The sequence below is a fragment of the Lygodium microphyllum genome, chromosome 26 (genome assembly GCF_053477565.2).
Source record: "Lygodium microphyllum isolate KBCC chromosome 26, Lygodium_microphyllum_v1.1.10, whole genome shotgun sequence".
In the NCBI taxonomy this organism is placed as follows: domain Eukaryota; kingdom Viridiplantae; phylum Streptophyta; class Polypodiopsida; order Schizaeales; family Lygodiaceae; genus Lygodium; species Lygodium microphyllum.
The window spans coordinates 106,680,263-106,700,931 of record NC_141160.1 but is presented as its reverse complement, the minus strand read 5'-3'; the positions used below and the strand labels follow the sequence as shown (position 1 = coordinate 106,700,931).

Sequence of the window (20,669 nt, the reverse complement as noted above, 5' to 3'; positions counted from 1 at the left end):
ACTGAGAATGAAAATAGAGCAGGCTAACACCCCCTCTCAGATCCTGGGAGGGTCTGAAGACCTAATAACTGCATGTGATGAAGCAAAGAAGCCTGAGGCAAAGGCTTCGTGAAGAGATGAGCCACATTGGCCGCCGTGGGACAATAGGCCACCACTAGCTCTAAATCCACGATCCGCTCTCGAACATAGTGATACTGAACCTCAATGTGCTTCGTGCGAGCATGAAACACCGGGTTCTGCGCCAGAGCAAGGGCACTTTGGTTGTCCACGCGCAGCTCCGTAGGTCTTGTCTGGGAAAAGCCAATCTCCGCCAGTAAGCGACGGAGCCAAACTGCCTCCATAGCGGTCGAACAGAGGGCCCGATACTCAGCCTCTGTAGAAGAAAGTGCCACAGTAGGCTGCTTCTTGCTGCTCCAAGAGACAGCATCGGATCCAAGGGTGAAAGCATAACCGGTAGTGGATCGTCTCGAATCCACATCACCTACCCAATCAGAATCACTCCATCCAGAAAGGGTGATCCCATCTCCATACATGATCCCATAGGATCGAGTCCCTTGTAAATACCGAAGAACACGCAAGGCTGCCTTCCAGTGATCCTGTGTAGGAGTCTTCATAAAAGAAGACAACAAAGCCACCACAAAAGAGATATCCAGCCGAGTGTGAAGCAGCCAGAAAGGCACCTGTAATGAGTGGCATCCGTAAGGGGGACTCCATCTGCCAAAAGCTTGGACTCAGGGTCCATGGGGCAAGAAATAGGCTGACACGTGACCATACCAAACTCCGAAAGAAGCTCGGAGATGTACCTGTGCTGCGAGATAAAGATGCCCTATTCCATTTGATAGATCTCCAGTCCTAGAAAGAAGTGAAGGATCCCTAGATCCGTCATGTCAAACTCCTGTTGAAGAATGGACCGAGTATGCTCCACCTGCTGAGTGTCGCTCCTTGTAATGATAAGATCATCGACATACAAAATAAGGAAAACACAAAGAGAACCCACAACCCGTAAGTAGAGGTTGGGATCATGATCGGAGCGCTAAAAGCCACTCTGTAGAAAGAAGCGGTCAATCCTTTGGTACCAAGCACGAGGAGCCTGCTTCATGTTAGAGATCACAGCCAAGCTGGTCAGGCCAGTGCAGTCGGACAGGCAATCGGACTGCACAGTCAGACTGCCACGTGGCAGTCCGACCTGTGCAGGCAGTCGGCTGCGACAAGATATTTTCTGTGCCCTGTTTTTTGTCAGATTCTGGCTATAAATAGCCGACATCCCCAGCAGTCTCCTACACTTCTCTGCTCGCAGATTACAGACCGGTGACACGCGCAGATTCCATCTCTTTTTTCAGATTTCAGACAGGAGACAATGCAGACTGCAGCGGACTTCGAGGTGAATAGCAGGTTGCATCGTCAAGGTGGAGACACGCAGTCCAGCGCACTGCGCCCGTGTATATATCTGCATATCTTTGTATTCAGCACACTTTATACAGCAGATCTTCATCTTCCACTATCTCTTTCTCTCTCTTCTCTCTCTGCGTTCTCTCTCTCTCAGTCCTACGCTTCCGCACCGCTGCACTCTGACATGGTATCAGAGCAGTGTTAGAGGGCTGACTGAGCGCAGAATCAACCTGAAGAGGAGTTTCTATCGCGACAGAAATTTGCGTTTTTTGCGTTTGAGGGCAGACAAGAGGGCTGCGCCTTGGAACAAGGCTGAAGCGAGTGTGGGCGCGCAGGAAAGGAGTCCAGGTGGTGGATTTGCTGCTGTTTGACGCGGAGGAAGTTTGAGTTTTCAGCCTACAAGTACAGGTTTTGCTTTTTTATCGCCTCCGGCGGGTGAAGAGGTTCAGGACGTGGAAGAGCCTTAGCAGGCTGAGTTTTCCCAGTCAGAGGGGGCTGCTTTTGCGTTTGTGAAGGCATTACAGGTGAAGATGTCTACAGAGATTGACTTGGAGTTCTAGTCGATCATGGACCGGAAGGTGCTTGTCTTACCGGCTCTTCCTGCAGATCAGAAGCTCGACGGTGACAACTACCGCATTTGGTGCATAATGATGTTGGCCATCCTTGAGTCCTATGATTTGGCGGAGCTAGTACAGGAGGAGATTGACCGGCCTTCGGTGAGAGATGAGTCCAAACTCTCTTCCGATGCTCGTGCGGAGTTGGCCAAGGCTCAGTCTCATTGGGCCAAACTGAATGCCAGGTTTCGTTCCTTTCTTTTTCTATCATGTACTACAGTCGTGATAGCTCACATCGAGCACTTGACGGTGGCTCGGGAGATATGGCTGGAGCTTGATCAGATGTACAATCGGATGACCCTTATGAAGCGGGTTTCTTTGGAGGTACAGATGCGGACCTTGTCCGTAAACAAGTCTTCTTCGCTACCGGAGCACATTAACAAGCTAAGGCAGCTTCAGATGCAGGTTCAGAATGCGGGGAAGCCGATTTCCTCCGAAGACATGGCGATCACACTATTATCCCAGTTGCTGCCACGAGTCGGTACATTTTACTCTGCCCTTATTGCTTCGGGGCGAGAGTCTACTCTTCGGTGGGAAGAGTTGGTTTCTATGGTCTTGGACCAAGAGGAACAGTTAAAGGGACAGAATGCTTCCAAGTCGGAGGCGCTGACAGGTCAAGTCTCTCAGAAGAAGGGAAAGGACCAAAAGAAGAAGAAGGTGGATAACAAGTCCAAGAAGGACAAGGATAAGGACAAAGAATCCACATGTCATATTTGTGGAAAGACTGGCCATTGGAAGAAGGATTGCCTTGACAAAGACAAGAAGGACACCAACAAGAAGGACACCAAGGATTCTGGAGCGGTGGTTGCATCCTCATCAGCTGCATTTCTTCATCTAGCTGTCATTGAGGACGCTTCACCGAATGCTTCTGATGCTGCGATGACGGCTCCCCAGGCTCGAGTGGAGGGTCATAGCCATGAGTTATTGCTGCTAGGCCTCGAGCTCATGGTGCACGCGGGACTGCTCCTGGCGTTCATCGGGATCGTTGATAGTGGTGCCTCCCGGCACATGACTCCTTCATTAGATGGTGTTGCCCAGTTGTGACCCTCGCGTGGGTAGATTCTCATTGGAGATAGCTCTTCAGTATCTATTGCAGGTCGGGGTAAGATGCAGCTTATTCCAAATGGACGAGGTGGTACCCATACCTCAGAGGTTTTGCATGTACCAGGCTTTGGGTACCATCTCCTGTCAGTTCATAAGATTTGCTCCCTTGGCCTTTTGGTGGAGTTTGACAGTACTACGGTGCGAGTCCTTGATCGTGGATCGAGGAAGGTTCTATCATCCGGATATGAGGAGAACGGCATTTATAAATTGAAGTCTTCCACTGCCCTCTCTACTCTTCTTCTTACCTCTCAGTCACAGTCAGAGTTATGGCATGCTCGGTTTGGTCACCTGAACTATGATTATCTTTGGAGGGCGTCACGTGGACAGCTTGTTCGAGGGTTGCCGGATATAGTGGTGAGCCAGCAGCCATGTGTCTCCTGCATTCGGGGGAAGCAGCATAGGGATGCCATTCCCCACACTGCTTTGCGGCGGTCTACTTCACCGATGGAGCTTGTATCTACGGATCTATGTGGCCCTATGAGGAATGAGTCCTTGCGCGGGAGCTCTACTTCATGCTGATCGTAGATGACTACAGCAGGATGACATGGGCCTTATTTTTGGCATTAAAGTTAGAAGCTTTCTCACACTTCAAGGATTGGCTTCTCTTTGAGGAGAACCGATCGGACCGGAAGTTGAAGACCTTGCGATCCGACAAGGGCGGTGAATTTGTTTCTAATGAGTTTGCTCGGTTTTGTGCAGATAAAGGAATTCACAAGGAGTTTGCCAATACCAACACTCCTCAAGAAAATGGCATTCTTGAACGGAAGAACCGCAGTGTGATTGAGATGGCGCGCACCATGATGGAGCACCCACAGGCCCCTCAGGTTCTGAGGGCCGAGGTTGTGGCTACTGCAGTCCACATCCTTAATCGATCCCCTACTTCGGCTGTGGAAGGGATGACCTCGTTTGAGGCTTACTTTGGGACGAAGCCAGATGTTTCTTACTTTAGGGTCTTTGGGTGTGATGCCTATGTTCACATTCCCAAGGCTCACCGTGATAAATTTGAAGCAGCTTCCCGAAGACAGGTATTTGTTGGCTACAGCTCCCAGTCCCAAGGCTATCGATTGTATGATCCCGTCAAGCGGGATGTGTACACTAGCCACGATGTGCGGTTTGTGGAGGTTCCGGCCATATCAACGGGTGAGGAGCATCCCGTTCTTGGAGATTCAGGGGAGAGTTGGGCTCCTTCTACAGTTCCATTGGAGCCCGTGCCTTTTGATTATGATTCTGTTTCTGACACAGAGTCTACTGCTCCACCGGACACCCCTGTGGAGTTACCACTGGTAGATATTCCAGAGTCTTCTGCTGCTGGAGAGAGACGAGGGGAGGTTTGGCCTCCTCCTCGATGGGCCCGTGACACACTCCGTGATTCAGGGATCGAGGGGGTTCCTGAGGCGTGGGGACCGTAGGATGGTGCGCGGCGGTCACGTCGGCACGAGGCACATTCAACGGAGCTTGTATGCTCTAACTATTGTTTGATGACCCGTGTTATGCAAGATCGAGAGCCCACCTCCGTGAAGGAGGCTTTACAGTCCGCACCATGGAAGAAAGCTATGGAAGCCGAGTTGGAGGCTATTGAGAGGAATGGCACTCGGTCACTCGTGCCCCGCCCCCCGAATAAGAAGGTGATTGGTTCAAGTGGGTCTTCAAGACCAAATATCTTAGCGATGGTTCTTTGGATAAGCACAAGGCTCGCCTTGTTGCTAAAGGTTTTGCACAACGCCCAGGGATTGACTGTCATGATACTTTTGCCCCCACAGCTCGTATGGCGACCATTAGAGCTGTTCTTGCCTTGGCTGGCCATAGGAGATGGCCTGTTTACCAGTTGGATGTGAAGTCGGCCTTCCTCAATGGTGATTTGAAGGAGGAGATCTATGTTGAGCAGCCTCCTGGCTTTGGATCTTCAGATGGGAAAGTCTACAGGTTGAAGAAGGCCTTGTATGGCCTCAAGCAGGCTCCGCGTGCATGGAACGAGAAGATTGATTCGTTCCTCTAGTCTCAGTTGGGATATCGGCGTTCCAAGGCCGATCCGCAGCTTTATGTTCACACTTCCGAGGATGGTTGTTTGCTTTTTGTCTTATATGTTGATGATTTGATTGTCACAGGTGATGATGCACAGCAGGTCCAAGAGACGAAGTCAGCTTTATATCGGACGTTGGAGATGACGAACTTGGGTCTACTCCATTTCTTTTTGGGCCATGAGATTTATCAGTCTCAGAGGGGGATCTTCATCTCTCAACAGAGATATGTACAGGAGCTCTTGGTGTCTTTTGAGATGGAGGATTGTCGGGCCCTTTCTACTCCTATGGATCCGAACTGGAAGGCCACTTCCCATTCAGCTTCTCCTATGGCGGATGCTTCCCGCTATCGTCAGTTGATTGGGTCCTTGATTTGGCTTCTCAACACTAGGGTTGATCTTTGTTTTGCTGTTGGGCTCTTGGCAGGGTTCATGAGTGAACCTAAGACGGTGCATTGGCAGGCTGCTCAGAGGATACTTCGGTATTTGAGGGGGACGTCTAATTTAGGGATTCATTACCCCGCAGGGACAAATGGTTCAGATCTTGTACTTGCAGGTTGGAGCGACTCGGATTGGGCCGGTGATGTGGACCACAGGCGGTCTACTACAGGTTACTGTTTTACCTTGGGTGCAGGTGTTATCTCTTGGAGTAGCAAGAAGTAGCCCACGGTAGCCCTTTCGTCTATTGAGGCGGAGTATCGGGCCGTGTCTTCCACCACATGTGAGGCTGTGTGGCTTCAGAGATTACTGGAGGAGCTTGGGTGCCCCCAGACTCGTCCTACTTTGCTGCAATGTGACAATGAGAGTTGCATTGCCTTGGCACAGAACCCTGTTTTTCATGCCCGGACGAAGCATGTAGAGATCCAGTACCACTTCATCAGAGAGAAGCTTCTGGATGAGACCATCACTGTGGAGTACTGCAAGACGGAGGACAATCTTGCGGATTTGTTTACGAAGGCACTTCCCCAGGCTCTACTTCGGAGACATTCCAGATCCCTTAGGCTTCTGCCCTGCCCCGGCTCTAAGAGGGGGTGTTAGAGATCACAGCCAGGCTGGTCAGGCCAGTGCAGTCGGACTGCACAGTCAGACTGCCACGTGGCAGTCCGACCTGTGCAGGCAGTCGGCTGCAGGATATTTTCTGCGCCCTGCTTTTTGTCAGATTCTGGCTATAAATAGCCGACATCCCCAGCAGTCTCCTACACTTCTCTGCTCGCAGATTACAGACCAGTGACATGCGCAGATTCCGTCTCTGTTCGCAGATTTCATACAGGAGACAGTGCAGACTGCAGCGGACTTCGAGGTGAACAGCAGGTTGCATCGTCGAGGTGGAGACACGCAGTCCAGCGCACTGTGCCCGTGTATATATCTGCATATCTTTGTATTCAGCACACTTTATACAGCAGATCTTCATCTTCCACTGTCTCTTTCTCTCTCTTCTCTCTCTGCATTCTCTCTCTCTCAGTCCTACGCTTCCGCACCGCTGCACTCTGACACTTCAGGCCATAAAGGGCCTTCCGCAGCCTGTAGACATGATCCTCCTTCCCCTGCACAAGAAAACCAGGAGGCTGTGAAACATAAATCTCCTCCTCAAGGACGCCATTCCATCTGCAAGATACTTGGTCTTAAAGACCCATTTCACACCTATCACCTTCCATTTCTTGGGACGCGGTACAAGCTCCCAAGTATGGTTTCGCTCGATGGAATCGAGCTCGGCCTGCATAGCCTGTCTCCAAATATCCTGTGCAAGAGCCTCCTCCACAGTGGAAGGCTCGGAATCCTGAAGAATCTGAGATATAAGAGCATAGTCCACACATAGTGAACTATCCTGCTGGGCGTGTAAGCGGGCTGATCTGCGTGGACGTGTAGAAGAAGCAGGAAAGTGAGTAACACCTGAATCCTGCATGAGCCGGCGATACCATAAGGGAATCCTAAGAGACTCCTCCTGCTGCGAGGGAGACCGAGTAGTCTCCGGAACCTGCAAAGCACCCGTGTCGGAGAGGGACTCCCCCTTACCAAGTGAAGGTAGATCCTCCTCACCTGAAGAAGGCTGTGTATCCCGAGAAGACTCCTGAGGGGAGTCTGAAGGGGTGGAAGAACTTGTAGAAGGAGTCACATCCGTCAAAGGGGGAAGGGAAGCCGTAGTAGGAGGAATGGGAGGGGTGCTAAGGGGTATCCTGGAAGGAAGAGAAGGTGTGGGGGGGGGGGGGGGGTTCCGGGCGATGTCGAAGAAGCACCCGGAATAGAACCATCAATCGGATCCTCGGAGGCCGAAGCCTCATCAAAGATCACATCCCTGCTCACCTCAATCTTCCGTGTCGTCGGGTCGTAGAGCCGATATCCCTTCGTGGTCGTGCTCTAGCCCACGAAGATAAGCTTTCTCGACTATGAGTCGAGCTTCGTCTTCCTCTTCTTCTTGTCCACATGGACAAAAGCATCGCACCCAAAGATGCGAAAGTGGGACACGGAAGGCTTCTTCCCAAAGAAAGCCTCATAAGGAGTCATGTCCTGTAAAGCCGAAGTCGGAGAGCGGTTGCGAATATGCACCGCTGTAGCCACCACCTCACCCCAAAGGAAATGAGGAAGACTCCTATGCTCCAGCATAGATCGGGCCATCTCCACCATGGTCCGATTCGCACGCTCCACCACACCATTCTCGGATGGTGTGTTCGGATGGGAATACTCCACCCGAATGCCATGATCCCTGCAAAACTGAGAGAAAAGGTGAGAAGTGAACTCGCCACCGTGATCAGCTCGAACGCCACAAACTTTGGAAGTTGTTTGTGTCTCCACAAACACTTGCCACTCGCAGAAACGGGAGTACGCCTTACTCTTGTACTCCAAGAAATAAGGCCACACATAACGACTGAAGTCGTCCACAATCAGCATCAAATACTTGGCCTTCCCAAGGGAAGCCGTGCCCATAGGTCCGCAAAGATCGGTGTGAACTAACTCAAGCGGAGAAGTAGCTCTCCTAGAGGCAACCTGAGGGTGAGGCTGCCTATGCTGCTTGCCCCTCAAGCAGCTAGGGCACAAAGTGTGAAGAGGAGGGAAATCTGGAAGTCCCTCCACCATCTTCCTCCGAGAAGCCGGCCGAATAGAATCGAGGTTCAAGTGACCATACCGAGCATGCCAAAGCAGCCCAAGCTCATGGGAAGTTCTCGCAGCCAAGGCTGTGAGCGTATAAAGCCCACCCTCTTGTGTACCCGTCCAAAGAGCATCACCTGTAGAAGCATCCTCTACTGTGACTGCATCCTGTGTAAAAATGACTCGGGTACCTAGCTGAGTAAGACCATGCACATACAATAGGTTAAAGCCCAAATCAGGTATATAGAGAACTTTGGCGGAAGAAGACCACCTATCTGAAAACATAGGTAGAGTTCCCACACCTCGAACAGGAACTGTAGAATTGTCACCAATGGTGACAGTGCCCCCTCGGGAACGAAGATCCTGAAGCCAATCCTGTTGGAAGGTCATATGTGAAGATGCTCCACTGTCCACGAGCCAAGTTTTCTCCTAAGTGGTAGAAGCTAGGGCTGTATTCTCCTCAACAAAGACATGCACAAACGCAGTCTCTGTCGTGGTTGGGGCCGCCTTCGAGTCCTTCTCCTTGGGCTTCAAATGGGGGTACTTCTGCCAACACTTCTCCTCGGGATGAGTACCCTTCCCACAATGGGGACATTTGGGCTTCTTCTCCTTCGCATCCTTCTTGTCCTCCTCCTTCTTGTCCTTGGCCTTATCCTTCTGTTGCTTCTTCTTCTTGCCGCCACCTGTACCTGCAGTAAAAGCCTTGGTGGAGCCACTGGCAACCACCTCTTTGAGTCGCTCGTCATGCTCCAAGACAAGCGGGGAAAGTTCCTCCCATAGGAGTTTCTCACGGGTCCTCGAGGTGATGAGGCTGGTGTAGAAGACATCATAGCGGGGTGATGGCAGCTGAGTCAACAGAATCATCGCTATATCCTCGGACGATATCACATGACCAAGAGAGGCTAGCTCGCCTCGCATGTCCTCCATCTTCGTGATGTGCTCCTTCATAGAAGAAGAATCATCAAGACTGAGCATCCGCAACTTCTTCTCCAAGGAAATCTTGTGGGCAAACGTCTTGTGCTGATACAAAGATGCAAGCTTCTTCCACACTTCCGCCGCGGTCTGTAACCTGTGAACATGTACAAGAACCGAATCATGTAAACTCATAAAAAGAAAGGAACGGGCTCGAGAGTTGAGCCTATCCCACAAGGCTGCACGGTCCATAGAGGCGCCATCTGACGAATCCACGGGGGGACGGTTGATGGGCGAAGAAACAAGCTCCCATAGGTCGAATATATCGAGGATACACTCCACCTTGCACGACCAGAGGGAGTAGTTGGAACCATCCAACTTATCTTCCTTCGGAAAGGAAGGGAGAATCGGCACCTGAATAGAGGGAATTAAGGAAGGCATCCGCACATCTGAAGCAGTCTTCACGGAAGGCACCTTCACGGTAGATGGAACCCTCTGAGATGCATGGACTGAAGAGGGACGAGTGCGAGGAGTCTTCTCCCGACGTCGAAACTCCTGATAATCCTGCCTCCGCTCAGAGGAATGATGAGAAAGAAAACTGTGCCGAAGCCGAAGTATGACCAGCAGTATGGTCACCAACCACCAAAACGCAGGCTGTGATAGCCTACAAACACCTGGATCTGCAAAACGCAAAGGTAGCTAATGAAGATCACTAGAACAGAAGCCGCCAACACCAAAACGCAGCCTGGGAGAGGGTCGCCAGCAGGAGATGAGCCGCCAGGAGTGGTAACGACCACCAGATCTGCAAAACGCAGCCTGATGATGTATCACCCAGCTGAGAGAGGGGCCGCCTAATGGAAAACGCAAGCAGGAGGGGTCTCTGAATGACGTGGCAGCCTCTGGAGGAGTCGTCTGCAGCAAACTCAAGAAGAATGGCCACCTGGAGGGGCTGCCTGGGCAGTTGGAGATGAGGCGACAGCAGCAGAAGAGGGGTGAGGTATCTCTCCACAAGGTTAGGTCCTCCGTGCTCTCAGTCAGGCGATGATACCATGTGAGAGTGCGCAACAGAAGAAGAACACGAACAAAGAGGAGGAGAGAGAGAAAGCAGGGAATGAAGGAAGAAAATCTGCACTGACTGAAATGAAATGCTGAATACACCAAAGTGGATTGATCAGTCCCTGCACGCAGCCCGGAGCGTCAGTGAGGGCACCAGAACAGACTGAAAGCAATGGCAGCACCAATGCCGGAGTGGGAGAGGAGGGAGAGTGTGCTGAATCTGCAGAAGAGTGTGAGAGAATGACTGGGGGGGGGGGCTGCTATAAATAGCCCCAAGCCAGAAAAACTGGCCGACCTGCCCAAACTAGCCGACCTACCCAAATATGGGCCGACTGCACACAAAAAAGGCCCATTTTGGGCTGAGTGACACAAAACTGACAGAGCTCCTCTGTCTCCTGCCAGATTCTGACAGGAGCTCACAACCAGGAGATGACAGACTGAGAATGAAAATAGAGCAGGCTAACATGATATCCACTCTTTTGTTGGGGAAGTTTCAAATTTTTGACAAGTGTATAATTTATGAAATTGTGGGTAGCGGAGTCATCAATCATGACTCTAACCCTCTTTCCAGCTATCAATCCATGCACTCTAACTAAATCATGTGGTCCAAAAGTAGGCTGCCACATAGAAGTTGACATACAACACCTGTGTTGTACATCCTTGTGCAAAACCTCTAAAGATTTATACTTTTCATGCCCCTTTAATTCTAGGGTCTGCACTACATGGATTTGTTTTTCTTTTCCGTTGCCCTTGTCCTTATCCTTTCCTTTACCTTCCCCCTTTTTCCTTTGAGGGCAATTCCAGGCAGCATGGTTAGAGGATAGGCAATTGAAACACAACTTTTCTTTTTTGGCCTTATCAAAGTCATCTGGACTTAACTTTGGCCTTACATATTGTTTCTTTTCAAAGGGTTGTTTCTTGCCCTTAAGAAATGGCATTTTCCTTTTAAATTTGTCTACAAATTTTGAGGTTTCCAATTATTTAGTCTTGGGCTCCATATCAGTGAGACTAGCGAGTGTACCTGGACGCGTACTATCTTTATTAATTAATGCAAATTTAATTGCCTCTTCAAGCGTCTTAGATGAACTCATTTTCACTTCCTTTTTACAGGCCTTATCTAGTCTCCTAATGAATCCTCTTGTCTTTTGAAATTCATCTATTCCTTCCAATTTGAGGATTATCTCACGATATTCCTCCAAATATGTCAGCAGGGGTCTTCCCTTTTGTCTGTCATAATCCCAATCTTCCCAATTTCTTTCCATTTCATTTTTAGGAAGGAATTCTTTCAAAAAGACCGATTCAAATTGAGCCCAAGTTTCAGATATTTTATTTGCCTCCTTTAAAGTTCGCCACCATTTATACGCCTTTGGCCCCAAAGTTAAACTGGCCTCTAGCGCTTGAAGATGTGGTGCAGTATTTTTAAGTTTGTGCAAATCCTCCCATTTTTGGAGAAAATTAAAGATAGTGTTTTTATTTCTATCTTTTTCCTCCCCGTGAAACTGAGAGGGTTTCATATATTTTAAAACTGGATTATCCCTCAACTTGTGGTGGGGTTCCTTAGGATCTCGCATAGCCACATCCAAATCTTTCGATGAAGATGGAAGATCCAAGGTTTCTATCTTATTTTTATCCCTTTCTAATAATAAAGTTAATTGAGATTTTATTTCGGTGAGTGTTTGAGTTAAAAATTCCATTTGAACCCCCTGTGCCTGCACACAAGCAGTTAGATCATCAAATTGTTCTCGTGTGGCAAAAAATTCTTCCCATTGCTCTTCTTGTAACTCCGTTTCATGGGAATCTACCATAGGGTGGTTCCCAGAACTAGAACCTTCAATTACTCCCTCTCTCCCTTTTCCCTCCATTAATACACTGGAATTGGAAAGCAAATATAAGAAATTTGCGTACAAGATGAGGTACTTCCTTGATCACGGTGATAGGGCAGATGTCGATGGCCTTTACAATTTAGTGATAGCAAAAGACATGAGGAACAGTTCAACTTTCCTCCAAACTGTGCCTATCGCGTGGGAATAAGGCTTGTCGGGCAGAGACGTAGGATGAGGATGGAATTAAACACCCCTTGCCAGATCACATATGAACTAATGTGATCACTATGACATGTCTTGCATCGTCCATGCTGGTGACGCCTTCGCTGGATTCGTATCCTGCCAATCTATAGCTGTCATGTGGCTAATTTGCAATCGTCGCCAATATGCAGCTCTTACATCACACGGTAGCCTGCAGCCGTCGCCAATATGCAGCTATCACGTCACACGGTAGCTAGACGGAACTCGTCACGGAAGCGTTAGACGAAATACTGCCGTTTGATTGTTGCGCCTCACGAAATCAATCATGTCCAGGATACGGGCTAGTGTGACGTATAAAACGTGGGCACAGTCTTCTCAAACTGGTACCCGTATGACGTGTGGGGCACCGTCTTCTCGCCTGACCCGTGTGACGTGTGGGCGCCGGAGAAAGCCTTCGCGAGGACAATCGAAAGCTTTCATGAGAGACAGGCTAAAGCAGGACCGGGCAGCTCTGATACCAATGTTATGTGGATACGTGAAAAAGTATTGACAAATAGTCGAATCACTCAGAAATGTCTGACGATCCTGAGATACAGTGGCAGAGACTTGTTTCTCCTCCCAACCTCGCCTAGATAGTTGCTGGCAACTCTAATCATGATCCGATTGCCAGCCGTCAACTTTAGGTGAGTCCTACTATTCTTGGACTCTCTTACTTTCTAGGCTCCCCTAAACCCTGTTTGGGTGCCCAAGGCACCCAAATGGTCATCCCTCGGGCCTGTCTCCCATAATTTACCTTATTAATGTAACATCTCCAATTACTGTGTCATCATAGCACCTGATCAGCTTGTGTTTTCAGCATCTTATGCGAGGTGATAGGGTGCTACCATCTCTCCCACTAGGCGGCTGTTGTAGTACTTGCGTTTTTGTTGTGGAGGAGGATGTCTACATCAGCAAACACCTCTCCTGTTGTCGCCTCAATTCCTTGACACTTTGGTGATCAGTGTTTGGTGTTTCCTGCAATGCGACACTCTGACTAGTGGTTACCGCACATGGGATCCGTCTCCGGTGGATGTCACTCTTTGACATTGCATTGCTTTGCCCTTGGGCATTTTGTGCACTCTTACATTCAATTACAACATTCATTCATTTCAAAGTTTCTTCTCTTTGTGTTTAAGTTGGGAGTTTTTGCATTTTGCGTTTAGGGTTTGAGTTTTGCTTGTCTCTGTCTGAGTCTTTGTGTTTCAGTCTTGGTCATACATGCTGTGTTTTCTTAGTGCAAACCCTAGCATATCTTCACAGTAAGGTGGGGCAGGTGAGCCTTATCTATATAGGTATATAGGTACAAAGGTTCTAGAGAGGGACTTCCCTTCTGCATTGATTGAAGTTTGGTAGGTTTTGAAATCCTAGAACTAGGATTGACTTCTAGGTTCATGATGGGGTGTCTCTTGATAAAAGTGAGGTTGGCTCCTTGTTTGCCAAGCTCACATAAGGGAACACTTTGGCAGTCTTTTCCTTGACCAAAGGCAAGGAATTCATGGTCACATATGCTCAAGTCTCAAAGGCATGCTAACAGGATGGTTATGTATGCTATTGCGTTTGTGTGGCATTGCTAACAAACATAGAGAGCTATTATGATTCTTCTCTCTTTTTAGGTTCTAGTACGATCAACATCAAGTTCTCTCTTTTTAGTTTCTAGTACGATCGACATCGACATCAAGTTCTCTTTGAGGCACCTCAGTGTGGACTTGATCACCCACTGCTTGGGTATCCATGGTCCTATTCTGATGGTCTTTGTTGTATGGACTATGATGAGTCATTATTATTGTATCATTGTATTGTATTAGATTGCCCATGATTTGAGAGGGGGTGTTAGTAGATTAGTCAGCTCATGAGTGAGTGTATGCACGTGTATTCTTGGGCTGGGCACATGGGATTAATTTAGGTATTTTTTTTGGGCTTTTTTCTTATGGTTTTTGGCATGGTTGGTTGGCTGACTTTATTTCTAGGCCATCATGATGCTGGCTGACCCGATTTATTTGGGCATTATTTTATGCCTATTTATTTGTGGTCTCCTCAATCATTCATAAGTGATCACTTAATATTCTAGAACAGGTTCTGTTGGAGAGAGGGAGTTGGTGCTAGTGCTCACACAGCCAATGACTCATTGTTGTATGGGACATATCTCATGTTTGGTATATGGATTCCATTTTCCATGCATATCTCAGAGTTCTTTCTTTGCAATGTTCCTTTGTGCTTGTGTTCTCCTCTCTCTTTCTCAGAGTTCTTTCTTTGCAATGTTCCTTTGTGCTTGTGTTCTCTCTCTTTCTTCTCTCTTCTGTTGTGCGGTCTATTACAGCAGTCTTCTATGCTTCCATCACTGCACCCAGTTCTGACACTTCAAAGTCTATAGTTTAATGCTTGAATTTAAAGTTATCTATGGGAAAGGGGCTGGCAGCAAGATTAGACAACAGGATAGGCTGCAGGATCCACACAGTAACAAACAACAAGAAGGAAGGCCTAGGCAGCAATGGGTTGTTGCAGTCCCATTCAATTCCTCCTCCACACCGCCTCCAACCAACCAGGTTCTTTGTATACACATGCATGTGCATATCCACGATGCAGTTGTGGGAGTAGGTTACATTACTGATCATTGTATGATAGCCCAATCATACTTATTTTGCCAGGCTATGCTAGAAATAAATTATAAATCGCGTCATATTCAATTGAGTGTATTGTGGTCTTGTATGGTTTTGCCAGATTTTGTTTTCATAGGAAGTTTGTTTCCCTTAGGGCATAGGATGCTAGTGGAAGTATGTATTGGCAAGTTTTTACTAAAATTTAAGTCATAAACTATTTGTGATGCACACACTTTGGGAGGAAACTGCTCTTGGCTTTTTCCCTCTTTAAGTCTAGTTTTCTGTGGATTGCTTGCTTGGCAACTTATACCTGTCATTTCATGGTTTTCATGGAAGCCCAAGTTGTCAGCTCTTATCTGTGCCCTTTTTAAATTGTAAGCTCTAGTGAGATCATATCTGATTGAATATTTTGGAAAGAAGAGCTCCTGACAGACTTGTTCCAGTTTGTTATTATTAGACTTTCATCTGTGAACAACTTTCTTCTCCAGTGGATTATGATCCCTGCATTGCTTCGTAGATTGCCTATCTATTAGAGCTTGAGTCATTCTGACAGTGTTTCAGTTCGCATGCCTTGAATGATGGACGGGGCCATTTTTGCTGGCATGTGCAAGGCATGCTTGGAAGAAGTTGGGAGACATTTCGCCAGAGGAAGGGATGCAGCAGTACATCGCATTGCTTACAGATATATGTGCAGATTGGAACACAAATTCCAGAGTACAACTCAATGCTTATGCAGGCTTGTTCACTACAGTAATTATTTCTTTGACTGGTCACTTGCTCTGATGTTCTTGTACAATGCAACTTGTCTTACAGGACAAAGTTCTAGATGAGAATAAAGAGGTAGCCTCTGGAAGCAGCAAGAAAGCATTAAGGATGGGACCTGTCTTCAGTATGCCAGCAGAGGAGACATCTCAACAAGAGGGATTTGTGTATGTTTCTTTTCTGGTTTTGGTGTAAGAAGAGGAATGAGTTACTTTGAGATCAGTGCCTCGTCAAATGTAGTTCTCTCCTTTGCGCAGTTTGGAAGACATACATATATATGCAAAGGAAGGAGATATCAAAAGTCTTGAGAAACTATTAGAAAATACGCCAGTTGATCAGTTGGGTAAGCTGCTACCTGACTCTTTTCATGTTTTTCTTTTAGTGTCAGGATAGGATAGACTCTTTCAGTTACTTTATTGAGAGGACCTTATTGTTTTCAACAATCTAAATTTTATAAGTCAATTTTAGGTGCTCGTTCAATAACTACTTTTATGTTACCAAGGACTCTATTTGTTTTTGTTATATCATTATCCCAAAAATAACCTGTTCCTTCTAATGTTTGTGATACACTGTTTTAAGTGTCTTTCTTAACTTGAGTCCAGACTAGAGTTCAGAACTGGATCACTTGCTTCACTGCTTACACAGCTGATCTAGTCGTTATCCCCCAAAAAAATACAACCTGTTCTCTCTGAGATGTGTGATGGTATTGACTTAACGTAGGTTTTACATAATCTCTTCCAACTTGAGTTCAGGCCAAGGTTTTAGGACTAGTGGACTGAATGATGGGCTGGTTTGTTTGTCATTACATCATTACCTGCAAAATGATTCAATGTGGTCTTCCAATATTCAGTTCAATGTAGAACTGGCTGAGTGTTGACTGCATGATAGCTCACTGGGCTTATTTACTTGATGATGTTTTGTCATAACTTCTAACATAATTCAAAAAATTATTTCTAGTGTTTTGTCATAACAATTTATAAAAATTTTGAGAAATTTTAACTTTTTAATTTTTATCGATTTAATGGGTTAAAAATACCCTCTCTATGTTGATGTTAAAGATGTGTCAATTGCTTGGGATGGTGTCCCAAAGCATTGGATGCTTGGTGAGCCATTTTATGCAGAATAGCGAGAGCAAAGAACCTGACTACTACGAGAGCCTTTAGTTTGATAGCGATTGGCTTCAAAAAGGAGAGCCCCAAAGGTTTACTGACGAAAGTTCGAGAAAATGGCTTAGAAGTGAAAAGCTCAAATTTCTTATATGAGCTGCCCCGTGCAAGCCAATGTTTGAATGTAATTAAAGTTTAATTGAAATTTTAATTATGAGCTTATCTAGTTGGGTGGATGATGGGCCATGTTGGTGATGGGCTGTGTGTTAGGTGGATGGTGAACGGGCAAGATAGGTCGATGCTGTGGCATAGTTGAGACAAAGGGACATAGGGCAGTAGGTCGACATGACAACGATGACGACGAAGATGACACAACAAAGGGCAGAATTCAACACTGGGTAGAGATGATAGGTAGGCAAGTCAGCTCGAACAAAGTGGGTGGTGTTAGGTAGCCGATGAGCTGGTGACAACATGTAGGCAAGTTAGCTCAAACAAAGTGGGCGGCATTAGGTAGCTGATGTGGCAAACTGGTGACAAGGATAGAGGGCAGGTTATACATGTAGTTGAAAATAGGTCCACTCTACACTTGGGCGTAATTGGAGCTGTGGGTGTCAGACTGTAAGGTAGGGGTTTAGCTGTTGGAACTTGGGCTCAACACTCCTTTTTCTTCTTGTATGGTGATTGTTAGCTACTTTCTTCTGCTTTGCTTGAGTCTTTTGGAGAGCTATCTTCACTCTAACATAAGCTTCATCCGTGCTCTCAACATAGTTGTCGGCCTCAAATATCCCTTTCTTTGTATGCAAAATGGGTAGGTCTTTCTTCCCCCCTTTCCATAGTCTCAAACATTGCTTTGCTAGTGGAACTTTCCAGTGTGTTGGTCTAAGCATGTTCCATAAGTGATGGAAACTGCTCCCATTTGGTCCTATGCTTAGACACATAGCATTTCAAATGTTCTAAGACAATAGTATTTGCTCTGCAGATTGTCGATTTGTATGTGGATGAAAAGAAGATGAGAACTTTTAGGCCATACCCATGTTCTCAAAAGTGGCTTTCCCAAAACAAACTCTCCATGTGAGGATCTGTGACATTAATGTGACATTAAAAGTGATCATTTAATGTCACATTAATGTCACAGGATCCTTGTCACCCGCAATAGATTGGAGCAAAATGCCATGATATTTTAAGATATTTAGTATAAACAATCTTGCCATGTGATTTGTAGTTTCTTCATTGGAATGAAACGTGTCTATTCGCTAAATTTGCAAAAAATGGTTCATATGCCACCACTCCTTGTAGGTGTCCTAGGAAGATGAATCATGGCTATAATGTTCCATGTTCCACAAGAAATAGGCAAGGGTTGCAACAAATCCGATGGCTTTCGTTGGTCAAACTTGACCTTCTAACATACAATGCTTTCTTGGTGTCCTAGGAAGATCAATCATGGCTATGTTGTTCCATGTTCTATGAGGAATAGGCAAGGGCTGCAACAAGCCCGGTGCCTTTTGTCGGTTAAATTTGACTTGTTGACGTACAATGGATGTGTGCACAAGGTGATCTACATCATGTCTCAAAGTTGGCCAATAAAAGAAAGTCTCAATTTCTTTCAGTGTAGCATCAATGTCATGATGCCCTGCAGTATTGTGCTCATGGTGCTGACCATGATGAGAATGTCAGTAGTTGTGTGTCTTGCACAGTCATCTCCTTCTTGTGAGTCTTAGTCCGACATTAGGAGCTCTAACACTTAGTCTGTCATGTGTTTTGATGGAGGAGGCAGCTTTGTTTAGAGCGTGCATTTCTTTTTCAGTTGGTTTTAAGTGTGTTCACACACAGTGGCTGCTTAATTTCCAGCTTGTGCATTTCTTTTCCAGTGGTTTGGATTGTGTTCACATTGGCTAGTATGATGTGATCAGCATTTATTAGGGTGATTGCATTTCCTGCATTATTTAATACAGGTCAGCCAGCTTTTATTGCATGTCTTGATGCAGGTTGGCCAGTTTTTAGGGGTGTTTGCCTGCTTGTAGCTGCTCCTCCAGTCGGCTGGTTATTATCTTCTGCTGATTTCCAGCACACTTGGACATTCAGAACTCACCTTTGTCTTCTAGTGCTAGCATTTGCCATCAGCTTGATCCGGTGCCCTCATTGATGTTTTGGGATGCATGCAAGGACTGATCAGTCCATCCATGGTTGTTTTTATACATACTATGGACTGATCTGTATGGTACATATTCGTATGCTCTAGTACGAAAAAATAGGCACTTTTTGGCCACTCTCCTTCAAGCCTACAACTTTCTTTTTTTCTTTCTCCTCTTTTTTTTTCCCCCTTCTTTCTTTCTTATCTCTCTCTCCCCCAAGCCTCTCTTTCTCTCTCTCTCTCTCTCTCTCTCTCTCTCTCTCTCTCTCACTTCTCACATCCTCTTTCTTTGAAGCCTCTTATATATCTCTTTCTCTCTCTCTCACACACACACACACAACCTCTCTCTCTAGCCTCTCCCCCTCTCTCAACCTTTTCTCTCACAAGCCCAGACTTCTCTTATTTGTATGGTCATTCATGTATAATGTATCCACTCCCATCTATATAGTTGTAAGGTATAGGTAGCACTAATACATGTTGCGCATGCGGGCATCAGGTTTTGGTATGTTACCCTCAAGTATCATATTTTATACTCTAATAGCATTGTTATTTAGACTTGAAACATCTGTTCTATTATCTTTAGTCCAAAACAATTGTCACAGGGACGTGAAATTTTGAGATGCTCTAATCTTGCCGATAACATATGGTTAAGATATTAGTCAAATGTGCAAGGTTGTTTAGTACATGTGATGCACATGGTAGTTATTTCAAGTTAACAAGCCAAGGACCCCGAGGATGAGTGTCAAAGGCAAAAGTTATAATAAGTTATGCTTGACAAGTACTAGGTGGTATCCGATGTCAAATATGGGCCTAGAACAATTTATTGGCCACTAATGTCAATGGTGATATTAGAGACTAGGCATTAACTAATTAATTAATGCCAGTCTAAGATTCAATTACAACTTAAGGATACTTGGAAGACAAATCGGCCTAGCCAATTTAATTATTGGCTAATGAAATTAATTTTTTGAGCACTAGAATAATTATTAAATTAGTTTTCAGAATTAGTATTTTAAAAATTAATTTGAGAAGTTGGATAATGTTGAAAATTTGAATTAGAAGATTGCCACTTGGAAAAATTTGGCCATGCAAGTGGATAAAACATTTTTAGGGGTTGGTAGAGACTATATCAGCCATTGTGAGAGAGGAGGCTATTAAATAGCAAGGAGAGGATGTTGATGTGATTTGCACCCACCAGGGATCAGTCCTACAACATGTGACAACAGTTTGGAGTCCTCCAAGAGTAGATGACAGCAACCCAAGGTCCTTTTGGTATAGATGACAACATACATGGGGGGCATCAGTCTTTTTGGTGGTCCTTGTAGGTGATAGCTTCCATGGCTGTTTGAGCAAGGCAATAGTAGCTTTTTAGCGTTTTTCGCGATGAAACTCCGAAATTTCTCTCTTTACAACCTTTTTTCTCATCCCCTAGCCATCTCTCGAGTTCTCTCAGCATTTTCCAGCAATTTGAGCCATGAGAGGAAGATATTTCAATCAATCTTTGCTGTAAACCCTAATTAGAGCAGAAATTAGGGTTTTGACAGCTGTCTCAGGATGCGTGCTTAGAATTGAGGGCCTAAGACTTGAATTCTTACAACTGAAATTGAGGAATTTTAAGGAGATTCAAGGGGCCTGCCAACCAATATTAGATTTGGGGCTGAATTTGTCTTTCAAGGAGCAGGGTGAAGGTCAATCTCCAAGCAAACCAAGGGGCCAATTGGTTTGAAGGCTTCTCGGTGAGTTTTGGTAGCAAGAGACACTTGGATTAGCAAAGGAGATTAAAGGATCTCAGTAATACTTTTTTCAATTGCAATATAAGATAAAGAAATATCGC

General features: G+C 46.2%; 1 protein-coding gene across 1 annotated transcript in view; it reads left to right on the top strand.

Annotated features, from left to right (window-relative positions):
• The window catches only part of ACBP1 (acyl-CoA binding protein 1), a 52,957-nt gene that overhangs the window by 19,191 nt on the left and 13,097 nt on the right, over positions 1–20,669 (top strand). Inside the window, exons 3-5 of the mRNA XM_087667733.1 lie at positions 15,448–15,550; positions 15,650–15,765; positions 15,856–15,941. Of these exons, the coding sequence (XP_087523859.1) occupies positions 15,448–15,550; positions 15,650–15,765; positions 15,856–15,941 (305 nt within the window). The remainder of the gene's footprint in view (positions 1–15,447; positions 15,551–15,649; positions 15,766–15,855; positions 15,942–20,669) is intronic.